The sequence below is a fragment of the Artemia sp. Qi Xiang Cuo genome, chromosome 20 (genome assembly GCF_049724085.1).
Source record: "Artemia sp. Qi Xiang Cuo chromosome 20, ASM4972408v1, whole genome shotgun sequence".
Classification (NCBI taxonomy): Eukaryota; Metazoa; Arthropoda; class Branchiopoda; order Anostraca; family Artemiidae; genus Artemia; species Artemia sp. Qi Xiang Cuo.
The window spans coordinates 24234928-24262420 of NC_142813.1; the positions used below are offsets into that span (position 1 = coordinate 24234928).

The 27493-nt window shown below is 37.8% G+C and overlaps 1 protein-coding gene across 1 annotated transcript in view; it reads right to left on the bottom strand.

Annotated features, from left to right (window-relative positions):
* Positions 1 to 15262, bottom strand: part of LOC148940029 (regulator of chromosome condensation-like) — a 58012-nt gene extending 42750 nt beyond the window's left edge. Inside the window, exon 1 of the mRNA XM_089105842.1 lies at positions 15248 to 15262. Within this exon, the coding sequence (XP_088961968.1) occupies positions 15248 to 15262 (15 nt within the window). The remainder of the gene's footprint in view (positions 1 to 15247) is intronic.
* Between the last annotated feature and the right edge of the window lie 12231 nt (positions 15263 to 27493).

Sequence of the window (27493 nt, forward strand, 5' to 3'; positions counted from 1 at the left end):
AAGGGCTCATTTGATTGGAAATTCAAAGGTCTAGTGCCCTTTTTAATAGTCAGAAGTGATTTGAGGGCACCTAGCCCCCCTCTCTCACCCATCATTCCCCCAAACACATTCAATCAAAATTTTGAGATAGCCATTTTGTTCAGAGTAGTTGATTTCCAGATAGAAAAGGTGTTTTTGAGGGGGACACTCCCCCACAACCCTTAGAAAAAGGGTTTTAAGTTATGCCCTAGGTACACACAAGGTTCTTCATAGAAGGTGTTGCTTTAAAAACTTCAAAACAGGCCCATTTAATCGAGAAATGAAATGATTAGTAATCTATTCAGTAGTTAAAAATAATTGTGGGGCAAATCGCCCCCCCCCACGCCCATCATTCCCCTCAGAACAAACCAGGCTAAAAATTTGATGACCATTTTGTTCAGCGTAGTTGATTTCCAGATAGAAAATATCTTTTTGAGGAGAATACTCCCCCACAACCCTCAGGGCAAGAGTTTTAAGTTATGCCCTGGGGGTATATAAGGTATTTATAGAAGGCGTTGTCGTAGAAACTTCAAAAAAGGCTCATTGGATTAGAAATTCAAAGGGCTAGTGCCATTTTTAATAGTCAAAAGTGATCGATGGGCATCTAGCCCCCCCCCATGCCAATCATTTCTCCAAACACTTCCAATCAACATTTTGAGATAGCCATTTTGTTAAGCTTAGTTGATTTCCGGATAGAAATATGTTTTTGAGGAAGACACTCCCCCAGAGCCCTCAGGGCAAAAGTTTTAAGTTATGCCCAAGGGGCATATAATGTTTTTATAGAAGGCGTTGCCATAGAAACTTCAAAACAGGCTCATTCGATTGGAAATTCAAAGGGCTAGTGCCCTTTTAATAGTCGAAATTGATTGGATGGCAACTAGCCCCCCCTCCCCCACACCCAGCATTCCCCCAAACACATCCAATCAAAATTTTTAGATAGCCATTTTGTTGAGCGTTGTTGATTTCCAGATAGAAAATATGTTTTTGAGGAGGACACTCCCCCAGAGCCCTCAGGGCAAGGGTTTTAAGTTATGCCCTGGGGGCATATAAGGTTTTTATAGAAGGCGTTGTCGTAGAAACTTCAAAACAGGCTCATTTGATTGGAAGTTCAAAGAGCTAGTGCCCTTTTTAATAGTCGAAAGTGATTGGATGGCAACTCGCCCCCCCCCCCCACGCCTATCATTCCCCCAAACACATCCAATAAAAATTTTGAGATAGCCATTTTGTTCAGCATAGTTGATTTCCAGATAGAAAATATATTTTTGAGGAGGACACTCCCCCACAACCCTCAGGTCAAGTGTTTTTAGTTATGTCCTGGGGGGCATATAAGGTTTTTATAGGCGTTGTCATAGAAACTTCAAAAGGGACTCATTCGATTGGAAATTCAAAGGGATAGTGTCCTTTTTGATAGTCGAAAGTGATTGGAGGGCAACTAGCCCCCCCCCCCCAAGCCCATCATTCCCCCAACACATCCAATCAAAATTTTGAGATAGCCATTTTGTTCAGTGTAGTTGATTTCCAGATAGAAAATATGTTTTTGAGGAGGACACTCCCCCACAACCCTTGGGGCAAGCGTTGTAAGTTATGCCCTGGGGCATATAAGGTTTTTATAGAAGGCGTTGTCATAGAAACTTCAAATAAGGCTCATTCGATTAGAAATTCAAAAGGCTAGTGCCCTTTTTAATAGTTGAAAGTGATTGGACCGTAACTAATCCCCCTCTCACGCCTACCTTTTCCCCAAACACATCCAATCAAAATTTTGAGATAGCCATGTTGTTCAACGTAGTTTTAAGCTCTGGAAATTAGGTATTTGAGGATGACAACCCCAAACAGCCCTCAGGACAAGGGTTGTAAGTTATGCCCTGGGGGCATATAAAGTTTTTATAAAACGCATTGTCATAGAAACTTCAAAAAGGGCTCATTCAATTAAAAATTGAAATGGCTTGTGCACTTTTTAATAGTCAAAAGTAATTTGAAGGCAACTAACACCCCTTCCACGCCCACCATTTCCCAAAACACATCCAATCAAAATTTTGAGATAGTCATTTTGTTCCATGCAGTTAAAGTTCAGGAAATTATACCTTTGAGCAGGACACTCCCCCAACAGTCTTCAGGGCAAGGGTTATAAATTATGCCCTAGGGGCATATAAGTTTTATTGAAATATTTGTTGTAGAAAATTGAAAGAGGGCTCATTTGATTGGAAATTCAAAGGTCTAGTGCCCTTTTTAATAGTCAGAAGTGATTTGAGGGCACCTAGCCCCCCTCTCTCACCCATCATTCCCCCAAACACATTCAATCAAAATTTTGAGATAGACATTTTGTTCCATGCAGTTAAAGTTCAGGAAATTATACCTTTGAGCAGGACACTCCCCCAACAGTCTTCAGAGCAAGGGGTATAAGTTATGCCCTAGGGGCATATAATTTTTTATTGAAATATTTGTTGTAGAAACTTGAAAAAGGGCTCATTTGATTGGAAATTCAAAGGTCTAGTGCCCTTTTTAATAGTCAGAAGTGATTTGAGGGCACCTAGCCCCCCTCTCTCGCCCATCATTTACCCAAACACATCCAATCAAAATTATGAGATAGCCATTTTGTTCAGAGTAGTTGATTTCCAGATAGAAAATATGCTTTTGAGGAGGACACTCCCCCACAACCCTCAGGGCAAGGGTTTTAAGTTATGCCCTGGGGGCATATAAGGTTTTTATAGAAGGCGTTGTTGTAGAAACTTCAAAACAGGCTCATTCAATTGGAAAATCGAATGACGAGTACCCTTTTTAATAGTCAAAAGTGATTGGAGGGCAACTAGCCCCCCCCCCCCTACGCCCATCAATCTCCCAAAAACATCCAATCATAATTTTGAGATAGCTATTTTGTTCAACGTAGCTGATTTCCAGATAGAAAATATCTTTTTGAGGAGGATACTCCCCCACAACCCTCAGGGCAAGAGTTTTAAGTTATGCCCTGGGGGCATATAAGGTTTTTTATAGATGGTATAGTCGTAGAAACTTCAAAAAAGGCTCATTGGATTGGAAATTCATAGGGATAGTACCCGTTTTGATAGTCGAAATTGATTGGAGGGCAACTAGCCCCCCCCCCCATGCACATCATTTCTCCAAACACATCCAATCAAAATTTTGAGACAGCCATTTTGTTGAGCGTAGTTGATTTCCAGATAGAAAATATGTTTTTGAGGAAGACACTCCCCCAGAGCCCTCAGGGCAAGAGTTTTAAGTTATGCCCAAGGGGCATATAATGTTTTTATAGAAGGCGTTGCCATAGAAACTTCAAAACAGGCTCATTCGATTGGAAATTCAAAGGGCTAGTGCCCTTTTTAATAGTCGAAATTGATTGAATGGCAACTAGCCCCCCCCCCTCCCCCACACCCAGTATTCCCCCAAACACATCCAATCAAAATTTTGAGATAGCAAATTTGTTGAGCATAGCTGATTTCCAGATACAAATTATGTTTTTGAGGGGGACACTCCCCCAGAGCCCTCAGGGCAAGGGTTTTTAAGTTACGCCCTGGGGGCATATAAGGTTTTTATTGAAGGCGTTGTCGTAGAAACTTTAAAACAGGCTTATTTGATTGGAAATTGAAATAGCTAGTGCCCTTTTTAATAGTCGAAAGTGATTGGAGGGCAACTAGCCAACCCCCCACCCCCACGCCCATCATTCCCCCAAACACATCCAATAAAAATTTTGAGATAGCCGTTTTGTTCAGCATAGTTGATTTCCAGATAGAAAATATATTTTTGAGGAGGAAACTCCCCCACAACCCTCAGGGCAAGGGTTTTTAGTTATGTCCTGGGGGGCATATAAGGTTTTTATAGAAGGCGTTGTCGTAGAAACTTCAAAAGGGACTCATTCGATTGGAAATTCAAAGGGATAGTGTCCTTTTTGATAGTCGAAAGTGATTGGAGGGCAACTAGCCCCCCCACGCCCATCATTGCCCCCAACACTTCTGATCAAAATTTTTAGATAGCCATTTTATTCAACGTAGTTGAAAGTTTTGGAAACTAGGTCTTTAAGGATGAAAACCCCTCCCCCCACAGCCCTCAGGGCAAGGGTTGTAAGTTATGCCCCTGGGGCATATAAAGTTTTTATTGAAAGCGTTGTTGTAGAAACTTCAAAAGGGCCCATTCAATTGGAAATTGAAAGGGCTAGTGCCTATTTTCATAGTTGAAAGTGATTGGATATTGACTAACTTGGCCCTCTCATGCCGACCATTTTCCCCAATACATCAAATAAAAATTTTGAGATATCTATTTTGTTCAACGTAGTAGAAGTTCTGGAAATTTTGTCTTTTAGGATGATAACCCCCTCAGAGCCCTCAGTGCAAGGGTCGTAGGTTATGCCCTGGGGGCATATAAAGTTTTTATTGAAAGTGTTGTCATAGAAACTTCAAAAGGGCTCATTCAATTGGAAATTGAAGGGCTAGTGCCTTTTTAATAGTTGAAAGTGATTGGATAGCAACTAACGCCCCTCTCATGCCCACCATTTTCCCAAACACATACAATACAAATTTTTAGATATACATTTTGTTCAACGTAGTTGAAAGATCTGGAAATTAGGTCTTTTAGGATGATAATCCCCTCAGAGCCCTCAGTGCAAGGGCTGTAAGTTATGGCCTGGGGGCATATAAGGTTTATATAGAAAGTTGTTGTATATAATTTATAGAATAGATTTTAGTCTTCCTCAAATCCAATTTTTATTTACAAGATATTCTACCTATTCATATGGTAGAAACTTTGTGAGCTGCTGGATGGACGCTGGTCTTCTTCAGCAGTATCTAAGGCATCTCAGCAGTATCCCAAGAACGACTGAGTGTATTATGTTCAAACTTTCGGGGCTACTTCTGCTCTTAAAATTCAACCAAATCAAAATAGTGTAAGTGTATCCAAGTTATTAGAGAAAGTAAACAGATTTTTTACAAATGGTATCAAGTTTTCCGTTTCAGGTCAACTAGAGGAGGTATGAACCTAAGTTAAACAGTACTATTTGTGTCCAGATTTTTAAAAGGGTGTATGTTCTTAAAAATTGCTGAAAACTTTTCTCCAGCATACAAATAGCAGGCCAAACTATAAAGTTTTAAAAAACAAAAAGATTTAAAGTTTTTTTTTTCTTTTTCCCTGAAAAAACTATGTCAATATAAAACAAACAGAAATTAATTTAAAAAACTTTTTCCACAAAATAAGTTTTTCAAAGAAAAGTAAAGAACTCCATTAAACAAAAATGAGCAAAAATAAAATCAAATAATCTACCAAGCGTGAAACTATCACAAATCAGCATCGATAAATAAATGAAACCCAAAACAAACAGAAATTAAAATAAATAACCAAGTCAAACTCTAAACGAGCAGAAATTAACATAAGTTTGGCGCAAAACCCCTATGCCTTCCCAAGGCCAGAACAAAATTTGCACTTTACTGAGAAAATACAAATGAATATGCATTGTCAGTTTAATATACATATCTGATATTTAGTAATCAAATGTTAATATTTTTTGTTTTATTAATGTTAAAAAAGTAAAAAAATTTATTTTTTTTTCAGCAAAGTGCAAATTTTGTTCTGGCCATGACTCGGTTATTTATCGTAATTTCTGTTCGTTTTGGGTTTCATTTATTTATCAATGGTGATTTGTGGTAGTTTCACACTTGGTAGATTAAATGATTTTATTTTTGCTCATTTTTGATTAATGGAGTTCTTTACTTTTCTTTGAAAAACTTATTCTATGGAAAAAGTTTTTTTAATTAATAGTGTAAAGAGCAAGGTATTGGGGAGAAGGACAAGCCCTTCATATACAGAATATACAGAATATTACTGAATATCAATATACAGAATAATTTTTGTTTGGTTTGAGTTTTGATGTTGCTCCTTTCTTTCAGTTAAAAAAAAAATATTTAATATCAGATTGTTTTTTAAATTATGCTGCTAAATTTGGTTCACCCTCCATGAAAAATCCCCCCCTCACAGGAAACTCCTCCATGAAAATTTCCTCCCTTGTAAAATACACCCCCCCCCCCATAAAAGTCCCTCTGGTCAGTTTTATCCTCACTGAAAATCCCTCCTGTAAAATTTCTTGCAGACAATTTTTTTTTTTTTTTTTAAGAAAGAAAGATTTATTGAAAAAAAAAACATATCAAAAAAAAATTATTCCTTCCTCCCCTAGAAAGCAAAGCTTGTCCAATTCAGCCTGAAAAATTCTCCTTAGCATACTTTCATTTGAAAGAGACTTTAATTTCTAATTATTTTCTCGATCATTCTGGAATTCCCCTATTCCATGAAAAAAAATTTCCAGGAAATCTAAAAATGCTGAAAAAAGCCCCTAGATAATTCCCCCGGAAAATCTTCATATGCAAAATTGAGTTGGCAAAGCGAAAGTAAAACAAATTAAAATAATTTTGTACAGGAATTCGGTCAAATCCCCAAAGTGTAAAATTTCCCCTGGAAAAGTCCCCTCCAGAAAATCTTCCTATGAAAAGCCACCCCAAGCACAACCCCCCCCCCCCCAAAAAAAATGTTTGTATACTTCTCAATCACAAATATGATACATAAACAACAGGCAATTTTCATAGATCACAGGCCTCTCCCCACAGACTTTGGGGGGGGGGTCATGTTACCCCTTAGGTAATAGTTATTGCATCTTCCTACTATGCTGAACAAAATAATTATCTCAAAATTTTAATTGGACAACTTTGGAGAAAAAAAGACTGTGTGTCTGTGGGGGGGGGGGGGGGTCTAGTTGCCCTCCAATTTTTGGGTCACTTAAAAAGGGTACTAGAACTATTAATTTCCAGAGAGAAGGCCTATATATAATTAGGGCTATATATTTGTTTATTGGGTGGGGAGTAAATTAAAGTAATGGGCTTTTAGGAATGATAAAGAAACACTGGGTTTTTTTAAAAATAAAGTATACATCATTGATTCCCTGAAGCAATGCTTGTGCAGGAGAAAACCCTCCTAATAAATCAAAAAACCAAAAAAAAACAAGATAAAAAAGAAAAAAAAATCATAATTAGAGCTCAACTTAACAGACCCAAAAACCACCAAACCTCTAAACAGCACCCAACAAAATTATAATATTTATAATTATAATCATATTTGGCTGCAACTAAAGTGAGTATATAAGTGAGTATGTTACAATGATACCTATGCAAAAATATGATTTTCATTGTTTTTCAATGTAGGGGGTGTAAATATTGTATTTATAGTTTTGCAACAGTGAAAACCATAAATCCAATGGTGTACTTTTTGTTTTACTGTAATGCCTTTTTTGAGGGATTTTGGACTCTTTTTAAAATTACAGCAAATTTGTTTTCAAAATAAAATTTTACTACTAAGACTAATGATAATAATTACCAATCCTGAATCATCTACAAATGGCAATACTTTCTCACTACACAGTTTTTTAGAAACACATTTTGAAATTCTTGGTTACTGTTGGCTGTTTCGAGCCCCAGGGGCTCAAAATGGAATTTTCCCTAGAAATGATTATTGAATTTGGAAAGAGTATACAAAAGGCATATAATCTGATTCAGGTTAGGCAATACATTTGCACATTAGAGGGTGGGGTTAAAGCAAAACGAACTGCTTTTACAAATATATATATATGTAAGTGTTTTAGGATTTTCATAAGTTGTTTTCAGGATTTAATGATGTTTCCTTTGGAGTGGGCCCAACTGTAGACTAAAACCTTATAAATATTCAAGGCTAATTATCTCATTTCCAAAAGGGCATCACTTTGCTCCCCCCCCCCTCCCCTCATAGATTAATGCACCTTCCCCTTCATATTCATCAGAAATTATACTAAACAACTATAAATTTACAAGTAAAACCTTAGAACTGTTGAGAAGGAAACATGTTAAGAAAACAATTCTTATTTCATTATGTGCAGAAAAAAAGTAGTTAACACATTTTGACTGGAATTCTACTGTAGCCTACTTTACCCCCAACCCCCTAATGTGCAAATATATAGCCCAAATTATATGCTTCCCATGAGTTTTTCTGTTTCTTGATTTTGTTAGAGTTGATTCAATCTATTGGTAGCCTACACAGGTTGATATAAAGTGATACATGGCAAAATAGCCATTCCTAGGGTGGGTGATGAACAGGAAAAAATTACAGTACATTCCTCCTAACTCACATATAAGCAAAATAAGCTGAAAATGAAAAATTTGATCAAAGTGGGTAGACCCCCAGCCACAGCACCTGGGGAAGTTTGACTGCCCCCCCCCCACTTGAACAGCTCTGATTAACATGTTTCCTTTTCAACAGCCCAATAGGCTATTATACAAATTTGCCAATAGTACTATCTGTGAACCTACATTTTAAGCTTATGCTAACCTAAGTAGCCTAGTCTAGGAAGACCTAGGTTAAATAAAGTGGACCCCACTGCATTCCTAAGCTGAGTTTCAGTCTATTAGGAATCAACCAATGGGTATATATTGGTCAATCTAGCTTCATTAACCGTTTACCCAATACCATAGTTTCTATGCAAACAGTGCAATCATTTAAGAGTGCTCTTGTTGAAACTGAGTTCTACAAAAAACAATTTCTGTAATATAGTTGTTGCATAGTTGTTTTTAATTTATGAATATTTTTTTGTTTTATTTCTTGTTTTGTGTTTTGCAGTTACTGCATTTGCATTACTGTTTGAGCTGTTATTTTATTTATTTTTTTTGTGTTGTTATGCGACAAGCCTATGGCTTCCTCCTTTATTGAATAAAATAAATAAATAAAATAGCATTTTTTTCTAAAGAAATTTCAATAAGAACTACAGAAATTCTGGTCACAATTTTCTAAACTCTTCTTCTTCTTCAGTTATAGGCTTCAGATAAATCCATTTAACCTTTTTCGTATTGTCTGATTATGTCAGGGGGATCCTGAGAAATCAAAAATAAAAATTAGTCTATTATTGTTTAATAATAGAATTTATATATCATTGATGAAACCACCTATATTAAGGCAGTTAAAGACAGCTTTGAACAATTCAGCACCATTGATTGAAGAGTTTGATTTGTGTTAGTTGGTCAATATTAGGGGTTAGCTTATGGTGCTTGAATATAGCAGATAATGTTAGCCATTCTTTTTTATGGTTGAGAGCTGCCACAGGGCAACCAAAAAGAACGTGGTTGATGGTCTTGTCATGGGTTTGGCATAGGCGGCAAAGTGGGCTTGTTACCGTCAGAGTGGCTGTGTTTTGGAAATGATAAGTTTGACCGTTACGACCAGTAGCATTTGATCATATTCTGTGGTACATCTTTGAGTCTTTCCAGGATGCAAATGGAGAAAGGTTTGGTTTGCTAGATAAATTTTTAGGTGCCAATGGTTTATATATCTTACTGGGATAGGCCTTTCAGATATTATTCCAAGCTGAAGGGAAGATTTAGCTATTTCATCTGCCTTGTGGTTTCCTTTAATGCCCATATGACTTGCATGGGCGTAGGGAGGGGGGGCAGCTGCCCCCCCTAGATCTTTAAATTTACATTAGATATGGCTGAAAAAGCAGATGGTTGGAAAAGCAGTTGATAAAAGGCCCTCCATCACACTATTGACAGCCCCCCCTACACAATATGCTGCCTACACCCATGATGACTTGGGATTTATTGGAATTTTGTGGATATACCTTGTTTAAGTAGTTGGTTCAATAGTACAAGAGTGGTAGAGTTATCATTGTCTGGGTAGTCCTAATACTCTGGTGATATTGAGGCAAGGGCTGATTTTGAGTCCAAGTAAATTATAAGAGGGGTGTTTCTTGGAGGGTTTGGCATCTTTATAATGGTTTCCAATGCAATGTTGATGGCAGCTATTTTGGCTGTCATGATACTCACATCATTTTGGAGCTTTTCTGCAGCTGCTATACATAAAGATGGGAAGTGGACTCCACATTAAGCCATCCACAAAAATTGGGAGGAGGTGGATTTCTCTGAGACTCAAATTTATGGAATAATGATTTTACATAGGCAAGGGAGAGATCTGCCTTAATAGCTGGTGCTAAAAAAAGGTTCACTTCTGGGTAGTGGTTAGTCCAGGATGGTGTCCGGGGGTATATTTGGAATAAAGAAGATGAAGGTATGGGGAAGGTCATATGGGTTGTTGCCAATTCCCATGCAAGGCCCCTAAAAGCGCCAGGGTTTCTTAGCCAATCATGTAATCTATGGGAGCTATTACCTTGAATTTTTGTAAAGTAGTGGGCAAGTAGGTTTTCTCTATGTGTAGCAATAGAGCTGAGACCCCTTTCACTGAGGAGGAAGTTGGTTTTGGTGTGATTCCTGAGGCAAAGTATAGCATGGATCATAGTATTTTGGACAGTCTCTAGACTACATAATAGGGTTTTTAAGCATGGGCTGTAGACAATTAGTCCATAATTAATCTGAGATCTGATATAAGTCTTATAGAAATTTATTAGAGTTTTTTCATGGCAACCCCAAGGCCTATTAAGTAGCCTTTGTAAGATGTGCATTTTTCTGGGTATTTTATCCTCACATTTTCAATATGGAGCCTGAAAATTAGTTTTTGGTCTAGAGTGAGGCCTAGATATTTGACATGTTGTTGCTCTTGGATGACAACACCATTTAGGGTTAATAGGGCAGATTGAGGGTTTCTCTTATTATGGAACTGTACTATAGCTGATTTTGAAGGGGCAGTGGGTAGGCATGAATTGTTGGAGAAATGTTCAAAGGCATAAAGCAACTTTTGTAACTTAGATTGGGCCAGTTCAAATTTATTTGAGGTAGACCATAGGACTATATCATCTGCAAACTGAATATTTGCATGGGGTAAATTCAGATCCCATAAATATAACAAAAACAGGAGACAGCTGAGGACAGCACCTTGAGGAAGGCCTTTGGAGAAAGATTTTTTAGAAGAGATGTAGGAATTTACTTGGAGAACAAAAGAGCATTTGGATAGGTAACTTTTAAAGAATTCACTACAGGGGAAGCAGAAAACCCATTTTGATAATTTTTGCAGTTGGAGTGGATGTTGGATATTATCATATGCATTTTGGAAGTCCAAGAAGGCAGCAACTATTATTTGGTTATCTTTCAGACACTCAGATATGGCATTGGTTAAGCAAACAAATGTGTCAGTGGAAGAATGATATTTCCTAAAGGCTGTTTGAGTATGTGCGATGAGGTGGTTAGACTCAGCAAATCCATACAATCGACAATGAATTATCTTCTCATATAATTTTCCCAGAACTATGGTAATCATAATGGGTCTGAAAGAGTTGGGGTCATCTTTGGGTTTATTTTGGTTTAATATTGCAAGTACCACGGTCCAGTCTTTCAAAAGTAGTTTAGCCTCTACAGATTTCTATACTAGGTCCTATCACAATCCATTTTGAGATTATTTTTACTTTTGTATTACCTGATTTGTGACAGTGTGACAGTTATTTTGTAGGCTTACTTTTTCATAGGTTTCAATTATTAACAGATATGTTTCAGTTAAGTTGGTATGTTATTGTATGTTTCAGTAATAGCCTATTGTTTTTCCAATGTTTTTCAGTTACTGTATGTTTTTGTTATGTCATTGACATTGTTATAGACTTTTTTATAATTGTTTTGTGCAACAAGCTTGTTATTTATAGGGACAATGAGTGATGTTTTCCAGGTGGATGGGAAGAAGGAATTACTCCAAGCATTGTTGAAGAGAGATAAGTGTTTTTTTAAAGTCAATTGGAAGGTGTTGGAGCAAAGATGGATAGATCTGGTCATGGCTACAGGATGTTTTGGGTTTAATTGAATTGATTGCTTTATCTAGCTCAATCATTGTAAAATGTTGGAGTAGATACTGGGACCAAGGCAAATCAAAATGGGGTGTTAGACTGATCTGAGGTGAATTATGAGAGGTATTTTTGAATTTCTTCTAAAAAAAATCAGCTTTTTCTTTATTAGTTTCCAGCTGCTGACCATTTAGAGTTAGCTGGTAATGGAAGGCGTTCTGTTTGGAGAATTTGCCACACATCTTGTCTAGGAATTTATAGATCTTTGACTCTTGCATTTCACATGACACTGATAAGAGGAAGTTTTTGCATGCCTCTTCTTTTGCAAGTTTGATTGTTCTCTTAAGTTTTGCCTCTGCGTGTAGTTTTGCTATATATTTTCCAGTGGATGGATTTCTCTTAAAGGATCTGATGGCATTCCTTTAATTGTGCCAAGCTTCTTGGCAAGAGGCTGTCCACCATGGCTTAGGGGGTTTATTATTCTTCAATGTTTTTGGGCATTGGGACTGGGGTATGGTAAGTTTTGCAGCATCAAGAAGTAGTGATGTGAGATTTTCAGAGAGCTGGTTTTGGTTAGTGGACAGTGCAGAGTAGTTGTGGTTTGAGAGAGTATGAGAGAAATTTGCCAATATGCTTTTTGCCACACATAGTGGGGAATGAAGTTTTCAATGATGGCTGGGTCACCAATCTTTGTGCATATGGCAAAGTGGTTGCTTAGGAGGTTGTCAATTCTGTTGGCAGTAATTTTATTAATTAAATTTGATGAGACTAATTGAAGATCAATAGTTGAATAGCGGTAAAGTTCTACCAAGTCATATTATTGAGTTAGGAATAAAGTGAATACACCATTCGATGCCCTTTTTTATGCTGATTATGAATACAATAATCATTTATGTTGGAAATGAATTTCAGCCCCCCCCCCCTATATATACCTAACCTAGCCTAACCCTGAATTGGCATATATAGGGGGCTGAAATTCATTTCCAATAGAAATGATTATTATATTTGTAATCAGCATAAAAAAAGGCATCAAATGGTGTATTCACTTCAGTCCTAACTCAATAATATGATTTGGTAGAACTATACCTGAATAGCTCCCACTTCTTTTATTACCTTAATTACCTTAAGTCGCACTTCGGAGCAAATTAAGGTCCATACTGGATCTGTTGTGCTCTGGGTCAAATGATGGCAAAAATTTGTCACTGTGTTCGGGCCCAGTGACACGCCAGAGGAGAGGTCTGCTGGAGATATACAATTTAAGCCCACTCGGTAGAAGTGGCCACGAGGTTGGTATGACCCGTAAATACCATTCTCAGTGGTATAGAGCTGACACCGCCGCACAACAGCAACTTCGGATTGAGTATGCGCGATGGTTGGGTATGACAAGCGGCATCAGCCTCCTAGCAAGACACTCATTATGATAAAGTTGGCATCAATCAGTAGTTGAGTGGGACGGACAGTCCCACTCATATTTACATGGCTTGTTATTCCATTCCTTGTCAAGTCTGGACTTGAAGGACGCAGCCGTAGGTGCAGTCGCCGTTTCAGCTTGAAGGCTATTCCACTAATTGACAACACGCTTGGAAAAGAAGTGGTGCTGCACTTATGTTTTAACAAAATGTTTTGACAGCTTATGTGAGTGTCCATTTGTCTGGTGCTGACTTGAATGTTTGGTTAAGAGGGGGTTATTTGGTTGTGCGTTATACTTGTAGGTCAGCATCATATCACCACAGCGGCGTCTGAAGACGAATGTTGGCAGCTGCATGCGTTCCAGTCTCTTCTTGTATGGGAGATCTTGTAGGCCAGCTATGCATTTCGTGGCACGTCTCTGAACTCCCTCGATTAGACTGGTATCATTCTTATAAGAAGGGGAGGTGAGACACGTACCAAAATCCAAAACGGGTCTAACTAGAGACTTAGAAAGACTGTATGGGAGCGGCTGGTTATAGTGCGTTTGAGGAGACCAAGGCTTGAATTTGCTTTTGAAACTGCTTGTTGCCAGTGATTTAGATGTCTAGGAGTCACTAGTACTATATTGGTAAAATTGGTGAGGAATTCCTTGGTAAATTTTTACCAATCATATTATTGACTTAAGAATAAAGTGAATATACCAATTGATGCCTTTTTTATGCTATTTTCAAATATAATAATCATTTTGTTGGAAATGAATTGTACCCCCACCCCTATATACCAGTTTAGGGTATAGGCTATTTGCAAATTTGGGGGGTGGGGGTAAAGTTTAAACTTACCGCTAATTTACATCAGAATTAAAATTTGCAAACAACCCCCCCCTAATCTGCAAATATATACCCTGAATTGGTATATAGATTGGACTTCAGTTTAATGCCGACAAGTCTGAAGTACTGCTGTTTAATTCGAAATCTGATGCTGGTCGAAGCATCACACTTGGTGTTTCTACTGTTGGGCTCGCCGGTGGCATTGTATATCTGGGCCTTCCTATTGGACGGTCAATACTAGAGACGCGGCGGTTACTGCTTTCTCATTTTCAGAAGCGGGTTTCATTTACGTATAGCCGTATTTTGGCAAATAAGCGGAAGTTTGACCGTCGTCTGCTGGCCCGGGTGTACAATGCTATGGTTGTGCCCCATTATTTGTACCTCAGCCCATTCTGGCGTATATTTACGGCTACAGATAGACTGAAATTGCGTTCAGTGTACTACAAGTATTCAAAGTTTTTGTTGCGTTTACCACCATGGACAAGCACTCGATATGTTTAGCATCGGTACGGCATCATGAATCCTGAAGAAGCTATCCTAGCGCAGATTACTCGATATAATTTGACAATTAAGTCCCATCCCTGGGCTATGATTCTCCAGCAGTAGTTGGCATAAGCTGTTGGTTGCTGTGTTTGGTTATTTTTTTGTTTGTTTCAGAAGAATTAGTGTTTTTGCATTTTTTCTTGTCTTTTGTTGTGCTCCATCTGTTTTATAATTGATGGGTAATAAATGCATTCATTTATTTATTTTATATATAGGGGTGGGAGTAAAATTCATTTCCAACAAAAATGATTTTTATATTTGGAAAGAGCATAAAAAAGGCATTGAATGGTATAGGCTATTCACTGTATTCATGAGTCAATAATATGATTTAGTAGAAATTTACCAATTCCTCTATGTATTTGCCAGCACTATTTGAGGTGTGATCTTACAAGAATGGCAACTCCACCACCAATTCTATTGGAAGACCTATCTTTTCTTAGGACATGACCAGGAACTTTGAGATTAACTGATGAGTTTAAATGGGTTTCTTGGAGGCATAGTATATCTATGTTGTGAGAGAAGTAAGTTTAAAATCATTTAAGGATCTCACATTCCATTGCAAAATTGTGGTGGATAGAGATAACAGAGGGTTAGCCATTGATAGGTATATAGATTTAGTTTTTTTTTATATAATGCTAAAATTTGTGTTGGCTGTGTCCTTGAGATTTTGTGGCAAGTAGGTTTTAACCATCTCTCTTAAACTCAAACTCTTTTAATTTTTTACCGTGTTCCTTGCCATTCTTCTTATTCAAGTATTCAAATTTTGGCAAATTAAATACTTTCTTCAACAAGACTTGAAAAATGCAGCGTTGTTTTCTTCAACTGATCGACATTAGCTTGAAAAAGCTATACTCTGTACAACACTAACTTTTTTTTAAGTTCTCTTCCCTCCCCCCCTCCCTAACACATCCATTATAACCCAGATCCTTCAACGCTTGGACATTCCCTTTGCGCTACACTTATGCACCTAGCGGAAATATTACGGAAGGGCCCCTTTACTACAACTGAAGAAATCCTTATGAATGTGACAACCAATGAGCAGGCCAGTTCATCGTTTTCGAGCCCCTTACTTGCAGCTGAGGAACGAGGACTTAAAGCTGTAGCAAAGTATATAAACAGGGATGCGCTTTCGAGTGGTGTTAAGTCTACCGTGCAGCACATTTCTAAAAGAGGTCAGTGGCTTGCGTGAATGGCCTGAAAACCCAAACTTCGAAGAGGAGCGTTGCTTGTATGAGTTTGAAGCTTTTGTTATCGACTTTTTGCCACTGATTTGCCAAAAGCCACCAGCTGAACGTGAAACCGTCGAAATCTATGCCTTGCGGTTGCTTAAAGCCGTGTTAAAAGGGGTGGCTGAAACAACATGTGAAATTCATATCGCGGGTGACAGATAGAACGGACTGCTTCAACACACTGATCCAAATGGTGGCACTACACCTCTTAAGGACTGCAGTTGGTCTCACCAGTTACGTGGCCGCTGCTCAACAGTGTAATTTTTCTTGATGAACTCAAAAATTGGAAACTGGACAAAGATTGTTGCAAATACAAAGAGTAAAGAAAATTGATGAGAGCAATTTATGAGAGATGGGAATGAAATAGATTTGACTATATAAGCAGCTTAAGTACTACCGACACCTTACGTGTATGGCTGTCTAGAGGATTTGAAGACAGGATTAGAGCTGTATGTTTTAGTCATGATGTTGATTCGCTCAGTTTCGAGGAATTCCTGTGTAGCACATATGAGGAAGCGGACACCAGAATGGCTCTGCATGTTGCCTTTTGCTTCAGAAACGGCTTCGAAAGGGTGACCATATTTGCTAATGATACTGATGTAGTTGTGATGCTAGTGAACAAATTCCCTCGTCTCCTTAGCATTTTTTCTGGGAAGAATCTTGTGCCTCAACTCCTCCTGAAGTTGCCAAATTATTATGTCCCCATTGATATTTTGTTCCAGAGAGCGGAGAAGCAAGTGTTGCACATACCTAGCGTTCATTCACTGCATTTCGGGGTGTGACACAACGAGTTACTTTTTCTCCAAAGGAAAACGAACATTCTTAGAGTCCGCCGAGAAAAGTGGTCTGTACATGGAGATTCAGTGTGCAATGCAGAAGTTGAGAGATGAAAATTTCACGGAGGCCAGTATGTTCTCCTTCTAAGACGTTGCAAGAAAGCTGATAATCAGTGCTTATGGAAGGGCAGGGGCGTCGTATAAGGGTGATAAGGGGGGGGGGGCAGTTGCCCCCCCCCACTAATGTAGAAAAAATATTATACATCCCATGCCCTTTGACTATCCAGATATGGACCACTCTTGCCCCCCCCCAGTAAAAATGCTGGAGATTCGCCCCTGTGGAAGGGATCCTAATCAGTTTATCCTCAGTGATTTGTGAGTACACTTGTACCCTCGTAAGAAGGAGCTGAAAGCGTTGCCTCCTACAGAGGGGGCGTTTGTGGAACATTGTAAGCAATCTTATTATCAGCTTGCAATCTGGAATGCAAGCTGATGAATTCCCTGATAAATTCCTCAAACCTTCTTTTGTTCGTTGAAGCCTGTGATGTTAGAATTTCGTTGGCTGGGTCCCTAACTATAGCTTATCAGTTGTTTTACATTTTATAACTCCGTAAGTAAAGACATAGTTTTGATTAATTTCTTGGTACCTAACGTCTCCTCCCATGGGTGCCCATAAGTGGGGGGGGGGTGCCAACCCCCTCCTGGCTGAATGATGTTGCCTTATTTTTTATTTTTATTTTTTGAGATTTCTATTATATAGCATTAAAAATGCTAATTAGACCAGGTAAGCCCTCCTGGAATTCAGATTATGGGCGCCCATGTCCCTTCCTCTTCTTTAATAATTCCTAATTTCTGTAACTTAACGTTACAAACACACTCCAGGACCCTGAAGACCTTAAGTCTCCAAATTTCTTTCATTTTTGATCACTTAAATTAATTAAAAAAACTTTTTCAAAAAAAAAAGTTTTTCACAGAAAAGTAAAGAACTCCATTAAACAAAGAATGAGCAAAAATAAAATCAAATAATCTACCAAGCTCGAAACTACCAGAAATCAGCATCGATAAATAAATGAAACTCAAATCGAACAGAAATTAAAAAAATAACCGAGTCAAACTCAAAACGAGCAGAAATTAACATAATTTGGGCGCAAAACCCCTATGCCTCCCCAAGGCCAGAACAAAATTTGCACTTTACTGAAAAAATACAAATGAATGTGCATTGTCAGTTTAATACACATATACTGATATTTAGCAATCAAAATGTTAAAATTATTTGATTTATTAAAGTTATAAAAGTAAAAACATTTATATTTTTTTCAGTAAAGTGCAAATTTTGTTCTGGCTTTGGGAAGCCATAAGGGTTTTACGCCCAATTCATGTTAATTTCTGCTCGTTTTGAGTTTGGCTTGGTTATCTATTTTAATTTCTGTTCGTTTTGGGTTTCATTTATTTATCGATGCTGATTTGTGGTAGTTTCAAGCTTGGTAGATTATTTGATTTTATTTTTGCTCATTTTTTGTTTAATGGAGTTCTTTACTTTTCTTTGAAAAACTTATTTTGTGGAAAACGTTTTTTTAATTAATTTCTGTCCGTTTTATATTGACATAGTCTTTTCAGGGAAAAAGAAAATAACACTTTAAATCTTTTAGTTTTTTAAGACTTTATAGTTTGGCCTGCTATTTGTATGCTAGAGAAAAACGTTCTGCAATTTTAAACAGCATACACCATTTTAAAAATCTGGACACAGATAATACTGTTTAACTTAATTTCATACCTCCTCTAGTTGGCCTGAAATGGAAAACTTGATACCATTCGCAAAAAAATTTGTTTACTTTCTTTGATAGCTTTGATACACTTACACTATTTTGATTTGGTTAAATTTTAAGAGTAGAAGTAGCCTCGAAAGTTTGATCATAATACCCTCAGTCGTCCTTGGGATACTGCTGAGATGTCTTATTTGGAATTAGCATTATCACAGTGCATTTTGATTTAATCTAAAGGCAACATTTAGTTTTCAAACATAATGGGCAAGTGGGAGTGGAAGGGGGATTAGTTGACCTCCAATCACTTTCGACTATTAAAAAGGGCATCAACACTTTCTATTTTCTATCGAATGAGTCCCTTTCGAAGTTCCCACGAAATCTCCTTCGATACGAAGTGCCCTGGTCTAAACAACAACAACAAATATTACTAACCACTTTCGACTATTAAAAAGGGCTCTAGCCCTTTAAATTTCCAATCGAATGAGCTTTTTTTGAAGTTTCTACGACAACGCCTTCTATAGAAACATTATATGCCCCCTTGGCATAACTTAAAACCCTTGCCCTGAGAGTTGTGGGGGAGTATCCTCCTCAAAAATATATTTTCTCCCTTGAAATCAACTACGCTGAACAAAATGGCTATCTCAAATTTTTGATTGGATGTGTGTGGGGGAATGATGGGTGTGGAGGGGGGCTAGTTGCCCTCCAATCACTTTCGACTATTAAACAGGGCACTAGCCCTTTGAATTTCCTGTCGAATGAGCTTTTATTGAAGTTTCTACGACAATACCTTCTTTGAAAACCTTATATACTTCCAGGGCATAACTTAAAACCCTTGCCCTGAGGGATGTGAGGGAGTGTCCTCCTCAAAAACATATTTTCTATCTGGAAATCAACTAAGCTGAACAAAATCGCTAATTCAAAATTTTGATTGGATGTGTTTGGGGGGATGAAGGGCGTGGGGGGGCTAGTTGCCCTCCAATCACTTTCGACTATTAAAAAGGGTACTAGCCCTTTGAATTTCCAATCAAATGAGCCTATTTTGAAGTTTCTACGACAACGCCTTCTATAAAAACCTTATATGCCCCCAGGCCATAACTTAAAACCCTTGCCCTGAGGGTTGTGAGGGAGTGTCCTCCTCAAAAACATTATTTCTATCTGGAAAACAACTACACTGAGCAAAATGGCTATCTCAAAATTTTTATTGGATGTGTTTGGGGGAATGATGGGCGTGGGGGGGGATAGTTGCCGTCTAATAACTTTCAAATATTAAAGAGGGCACGAGCCCTTTGAATTTCCAATCGAATGAGCCTGTTTTGAAGTTTCTACGACAACGCCTTTTATAAAAAGCTTATATGCCCCCAGGGCATAACTTAAAACCCTTGCCCTGAGGGTTGTGGGGGAGTTTCGTCCTTAAAAACACATTTTCTATCTGGAAATTAACTACGCAGAAGAAAATGCCTGTCTCAAAATTTTTAATGGATGTTTTGGGGGGAAAAATGGGCGTGGGGGGGCTAGTTGACCTCCAATCACTTTTGGCTATTAGAAAGGGCACTAGCCCTTTGAATTTCCGATCAAATGAGCCTGTTTTGAAGTTTCTACGACAACACCTTCTTTTAAAACCTTATATACCCCCAGGGCATAACTTTTAACCATTGCCCTGAGGGTTTTGGGGGAGTGTCCTCCTCAAAAATATTATTTCTATCTGGAAATCAACTACGCTGAACACAATGGCTATGTCAAAATTTTGATTGGATGTATTTGAGAAAATGATGGACGTGGGAGGGGGGCTAGATGCCCTCCAATTACTTTCGACTATTAAAAAGGGAATTAGCCCTTTGAATTTTGAATCGAATGAGCCTGTTTTGAAGTTTGTATGACAATGCCTTCAATAAAAACCTTAAATGCCCTCGGGGTATAACTTAAAACCATTGCCCTGAGGGTGTTGGGGGAGTGTCCTCCTCAAAAACATATTTTCTATCTGGAAATCAACTACGCTGAACAAAATGGCTATCTCAAAATTTTGACGGGATGTGCTTGGGGGAATAATGGGCGTGGGGGGGGCTAGTTGCCCTCCAATCCCTTTCAACTATTAAAAAGGGTACTAGCCCTTTGAATTTCCAATCAAATGAACCTGTTTTGAAGTTTCTACTACAACACCTTCTATAAAACCTCATATACCCCCAGGGCATAACTTTTAACCATTGCCCTGAGGGTTTTGGGGGAGTGTCCTCCTCAAAAATATTATTTCTATCTGGAAATCAACTACGCTGAACAAAATGGCTATCTCAAAATTTTGATTGGATGTATTTGAGAAAATGATGGACGTGGGAGGGGGGCTAGATGCCCTCCAATCACTTTCGACTATTAAAAAGGGTACTAGCCCTTTGAATTTCCAATCGAATGAGCCTGTTTTGAAGTTTGTACGACAGCGCCTTCTATAAAAACCTTATATGCCCCCAGGGCATAACTTAAAACCCTTGCCCTGAGGGTTGTGGGGAGTGTCTTCCTTAAAAAAAAAATTTCTATCTGGAAATTAACTACGCCTAACAAAATTGTGGTCTAACAGCTTGAAGTGGCGATATGGGGGGAACTGATGCGCATGGGGGGGGGCTAATTGCCCTCCAATCGCTTTCTAATACCAAAATGGGTACAAGCCCTTTGAGTTAACAATCGAATGAGCATGTTTTTAATTTTATAAGGCACGGCTCACATTAATAACATTATATGCCCCCGGGGCATAACTCAAAAACCTTGCCTTGAGGGTTGTGGGGGAGTGACCTCCTCAAAAACCTCTTTTCTAATTGAAAAACAACTACCCTGAGCAAAATTGCTATCTCCAAAGTTTGCTTGGATGGGTTTGGGGGAATGATGGGCGTGGGAGAGGGCTAGTTGCCCTCAAATCCCTTTCAACTATTTAAAAGGGGACTAGCCACTCCGACTTCCCATCGAATGAGCCCTTTTCGAAGTTTCTACGACAACTCCTTCGATACGAAGTGCCCGGGTATAAAGAACCAAAAAACAACACATTGTGCCCACATCGTTCTTTACTTAGGCAGCCCTAGCGCGCTGCCTATGATATCCTGAATGTGAAAAAGTGCGTTTGGTAGGCAAAAGAAGCTTGTTTAAGAATCTATGTTTATTTTCTTAAAAAAGAAGTTGTGGACTAAATCGATATATTTTTATAAGTCTTATTTCGTATAAACACTTTTGTAAAAACATTTGTGTTTTTAAGAAGTATTTTATATGTTAGAAGTATTTTATATGTTTTAAAAGCCTTTCCTGATTTTTAAGAATTATTTTGTATTTTGTAAGAACACAACCATGCATTACCATCAATCGTCAATGAAAATCAAGTAGTCAGTATTATAGATATGACAAAATTTTCTGGATACCTTTCAAGGTAAATCAACTACAACGTTTAAGAGACAAATATTAATAAGAATTGCTGCTAACAATAATAATTATTATTACTGCTAAATAGGGTTTTGATGTATGCTTAGTGGATGATACCATGAGCGCCCATAAGCTGAATTTCAGGAGGGGGGGTTTACCTGGTCTAATTGTAACATCCAATGCTGTATAATAGAAATCTCAAAACAAAAATACAAAATATAAAGTAGAATCATTCAGCCAGGGGGGGCTGGAGCTCTCCACAGTCCCCCGTATGGGCGCCCATTGATGATACCCAATGCCTTTTCAGTGAATGAGGCTTTTAATACACATTAAAAAATCTTACTGCTATAAGGCTCAAAATATTTTGGTCTATATTACGAATCCGCCATTTAAAATATCTAAAAAAGTTCGAACACTGGAATGTCTCATCAAAATTGCACTGATTCTTAAGTGTTTTATTTAAGTTATTTTAGAAATAAACTTGCCTCTTAAACTTACTTCATATGGGAAAACTTGGGCTCTGGGAAACTTAGCGGAAGATACTCAATACTTTTTCAAAATGTATATATATTAAATTTGAGTAGATATAATTAATAAAAACCAAAGAGAGGATTAGGGGCTATAGTAGACAACTAGTAAGTTGGCTACTAGTTTCTCACTTGCTTGCACTATATACTTGCTTGTAATATTTGCCTACTCTTAACGAGTAAAAGAAACCGCCAAAACCTCTAAGAAAAACGTACCTAGATCTTTACCTTTTGGATGGTATGCAAAAAAAGTTTTTTTTTTTAATATAATACACAATATATGTGAGTTTTGTCAATGTAAGCCACGGGCTCTAAGGGAAGTTTATTGGACCATACTAAATATTTTTTTTTTAAATATACATTCATTAAATTTGGCTTAATAAGAATATTTTTCATTTAATTTTCATTTCAAAACAATTTTTGGAATTGTCAATAATTGTTTTTAATGAAAATTAATCAGATAATTAGTGGCTAACGGCGATACCTCTATTTAAAAAAATGCGCCTTGACCTCTACCTCCTGGGTGGTGTGGAAAAGAGGTCGTGTGAAAAATGATTTTCTTTGATTTTTTTTTAGTTTGAAGAAACATTGCCAAAAAAAGAAGGCTGAAAAAGAGAACAAGGAGGTTGTCTAAAAAAGAGTAGCGAATCGGGAAGAGCTGGAACCAATCAGGAATCAAGTTGCACTATACTTCATCCTTTTAAAGACATTAATTAAAAAAACTTTTTCCACAAAATAAGTTTTTCAAAGAAAAGTATAGAACTCCATTAAACAAAAAATGAGCAAAAATAAAATCAAATAATCTACCAAGCGTTAAACTACCACAAATCAGCATCGATAAATAAATGAAACCCAAAACGAGCAAAAATTACAATTAATAACCGAGTCAAAGTCAAAACGAGCGGAAATTAATATAAGTTGGGCTCAAAACCCCTATGCCTTCCCAAGGCCAGAACATAATTTGCACTTTACTGAAAAAAATATAAATGTTTTTAATTTTATAACTTTAACTAATCAAATATCATTAACATCTGGACTAATAAATATTAGCAAATGTATATTAAACTGACAACGCACATTCATTTGTATTTTTTTCAGTAAAGTGCAAATTATGTTCTGGCCTTGGGAAGAGATAGGGATTTTAAACCCAACCTATGTTAATTTCTGCTCGTTTTGAGTTTGAATCGATTATTTATTGTAATTTCTGTTCGTTTTGGGTTTTATTTATTTATCGATGCTGATTTGTGGTAGTTTCACGCTTGGTAGATAATTTGATTTTATTTTTTTTTCATTTTTGTTTAATGGAGTTCTTTAATTTTCTTTGAAAAACTTATTTTGTGGAAAAAGTTTTATTAATTAAGTTCTGTTCGTTTTATATTGACATAGTCTTTTCAGGAAGAAAGAAAATAATACTATAAATCTTTTCGTTTTTTAAGAATTTATAGTTTGGCCTGCTATTTGTATGCTGGAGAAAAATTTTCAGTACTTTTTAACAACATACATCCTTTTAAAAATCTGGACACAAATAGTAGTGTTTCATTTAGTTTCGTACCTCCTTTAGTTGACCTGAAATGGAAAACTTGATACCATTCACAAAAAAAATCTGTTTACTTTCTTTGACAGGTTGGATACACTTGCACTATTTTGATTTGGTTAAATTTTGAGAGCAGAAGCAGCCCCAAAAGTTTGAACATAATACCCTCAGTCGTTCTTGGGATACTGCTGAGATGCCTTATTGGGAATTAGCATTAACACAGTGCATTTTGATTTAATCTTATGGAAATATTTTGTATTAAAACATCCAGGCAATTGGGAGAGTGGGCATGGGAAAAAGATAGGTTGTTCTCAAGCCGCTGTTGACAATTAAAATGAGCCATATAGCCTTCTATTTTAAGTTAAAATAACTTTGTTCGATACTCCCACTGCAAATCCTTCAACAAGCCACGCCCTGGTCTAAACAACAATAACAGCAACAAAATAATACCTTATATCCACATCGATCTTTACTATAAAAGTGTCAAGCTTTCCAATTACTTTCGACTATTAAAAAGGGCACTAGGCCTTTCGAATTCCAATCGAATGAGCATTTTTCGAGTTTCTACGACAACACTTCATATAAACACCTTATATGGCCCCAGGGCATAAATTACAACGCTTACCCTTAGGGCCGTGAGGGTGGTTGTCACCCTCTAAGACCTAATTTCCAGAACTTTCAACTACGTTACACAAAATGGCAATTTAAAAATTTTGAATGGATGTGTCTGGGAAAATGGTGGGTGTGAGAGGGGCGTTAGTCTTTCTCCAATCACTTTCAACTATTAAAAAAGCCACTAGCCCTTTCAATTTCCAATCGAAAAAGCCCCTTTTGAAGTTTCTACAACAACTCGTTCAATATGAAGCGCCCTGGTCTAAAAGATAGACCAAAAAAATAAAATAAAATAAATAATACACGACAACGCTTTTAATAAAAACTTTATATGCCCCCAAGGAATAACTTACAACCCTCGCTCTGAGGGGTGGGGGAGGGTTTGTCATCCTGACAGACCTAACTTCGAAAACTTTCTACTATGATGAACACAATGGCTATCTGAAAATTTTAATTGGATGGGTTTGGGGGAATGATGGGCGTAAGAGAGGGGTTAGTTACCGTCCAATCACTTTCAACTATTGAAAAGGGCACTATTCCTCTCAATTTCCAACTGAATGAGCCCCTTTTAAAGTTTTTACGACAACCCTATCATTAAAAACCTTATATGCCCCTTGGGCATAACTTAAAACCTTTGCCCTGGGGACTCTCGGGGGTTTGTCATCCTTAAATACATTATTTCCAGAACTTTCAACTATGTTGAACAAAATAACTATCTCACAATTTTGATGTGTTTAGGGAAATGGCGGGCGCAAGAGTGGTGTCAATCACTCTCCACTCACTTTCAACTATTAAAGAGGGAATTTAAATTTCCGATCAAATGAGCCCCTTTTGAAATTTCTCCAACAAATTTCTTTATAAGCCTCATATGTCCCCAGGGCACAAATTATAACCCTTGCACTGAAAGCTCTGACGGGGTTTTTATCCTAAAAGACCTAATTTACAGAGCTTTCGACTACGTTGAACAAAATTAATATCTCAAAATTTTGATCGGATATGTTTGGGGAAATGGTGGGCGTCGAAGGGGTGTTTGCTGCCTTCCAATCACTTTCGACTATTATAAAGGGAACTAGCTATTTCAATTTCCACTCGAATGTGTCATTTTTGAAGTTTCTACGACGACGCGTTCAGTAAAAGCCTTATATGCCCCCAGGGCATAACTTACAACCCTTATCCTGAGGGCTCTGGGGGGGGGTCCTCCTCAAAAACATAGTTTCTATCTGGAATTACAAAACACTGAATAAAATGGCTATCTAAAAATTTTGAATGGATGTGTTTGGGGAAAAGGTGGGCGAGAGAGGGGGGCTAGTTTCCCTTAAATCACTTTCAACTGTTAAAAAGGGCACTAGAGTCCAATCGAATGAGCCCTTTTTCAAGTTTCTACGACAAAGATTTCAATAAAAACTTATATACCCCCAGGGCATAACTTATAACCCTTGCTCTGAAGACTGTGGAGGGGAGTGTCCTGCTCAAAGGTATAATTTTCTGAACTTTAACTGCGTGAATGGCTATCTCAAAATTTTTATTGGATGTGTTTGGGGAAATGGTGGGCGTGGAAGGGGCCTTCCAATTGCCTTCCAATTACTTTCGACTATTAAAAAGGGCACAAGCCATTACAATTTCTAATCAAATGAGCCCTTGTTGAAGTTTCTACGACAACACGTTCTATGAAAACTTTATATGCCCCCAAGGCATAAATTACAACCCTTTTCCTGAGGGCTGTGAGGAGGTAGTCATCCTCAAAGACCTAATTTCCAGAACTTAAAACTACGTTGAACAAAATGACTATCTCAAAATTATGATTGGATTTGTTTGGGGGAATAATGGGGTGGGGGGGCTATTTGCCCTCCAATCACTTTCGACTATTAATAGGGTACTAGCCCTTTGAATTTACAATCGAATGAGCCTGTTTTGAAGTTTTTACGACAACGCCTTCTATAAAAACCTTATATGCCCCCAAGCCATAACTTAAAACCCTTGCCCTTGAGGGTTGTGAGGGAGTGTCCTCCTCAAAAACATATTTTCGATCTGGAAAACAGCTATGCTGAAGAAAATGGCTATCTCAAAATTTTGATTGGTTGTGTTTGGGGGAATGATGGGCGGGGGGGGGGGGCTAGCTGCCCTCTAATTACTTTCGAATATTAAAAAGGGCACTAGCCCTTTGAGCTTCCAGTAGAATGAGCCTGTTTTGAAGTTTTTATGACAAACCCTTCTATAAAAACCTTACATGCCCCCAGGGCATAAATTAAAATCCTTGCTCTGAGGGTTGTGGGGGAGTGTCCTCCTCAAAAACATATTTTCTATCTGGAAATCAACTACGCTGAACAAAATGGCTATCTCAAAATTTTGATTGGATGTATTTGGAGGAATGATGGGAGGGGGGGGCTAGTTGCCCTCCAATCACTTTCCACTATTAAATAGGGTACTAGCCCTTTGAATTTCCAATCGAATGAGCCTGTTTAGAAGTTTCTACGACAACGCCTTCTATAAAAACCTTTTATGCCCCCAGGCCATAACTTCAAACCCTTGCCCTGAGGGCTGTGGGAGAGTGTCTTTCTCAAAAATATATTTTCTATCTGGAAATCAACTACGCTGAACAAAATGGTTATGAACAAAAAGCGTGGGTGGGGGGGGGGGCTAGTTGCCCTCCAATCACTTTCGACTATTAAATAGGGTACTATCCCTTTGAATTTCCAGTTGAATGAGCCTGTTTTGAAGTTTCTACAACAACACCTTCTATAGAAACCTTATATGCCCCCAGGCCATAACTTAAAACCCTTGCCCTGAGGGCTGTGAGGGAGTGTCTTCCTCAAAAATATATTTTCTATCTGGAAATCAACTACACTGAACAAAATGGTTATGAACAAAAAGCGTGGGGGGGGGGGCTAGTTGCCCTCCAATCACTTTCGACTATTAAATAGGGTACTATCCCTTTGAATTTCCATTCGAATGAGCCTGTTTTGAAGTTTCTACGACAACACCTTCTATAAAAACCTTATATGCCCCCAGGGCATAACTTAAAACCCTTGCCCTGAGGGTTGTGAGGGAGTGTCCTCCTCAAAAACATATTTTCTATGTGGAAATTAACTAGCCTACGCTGAACAACATGGCTATCTCAAAATGTTGATTGGATGTG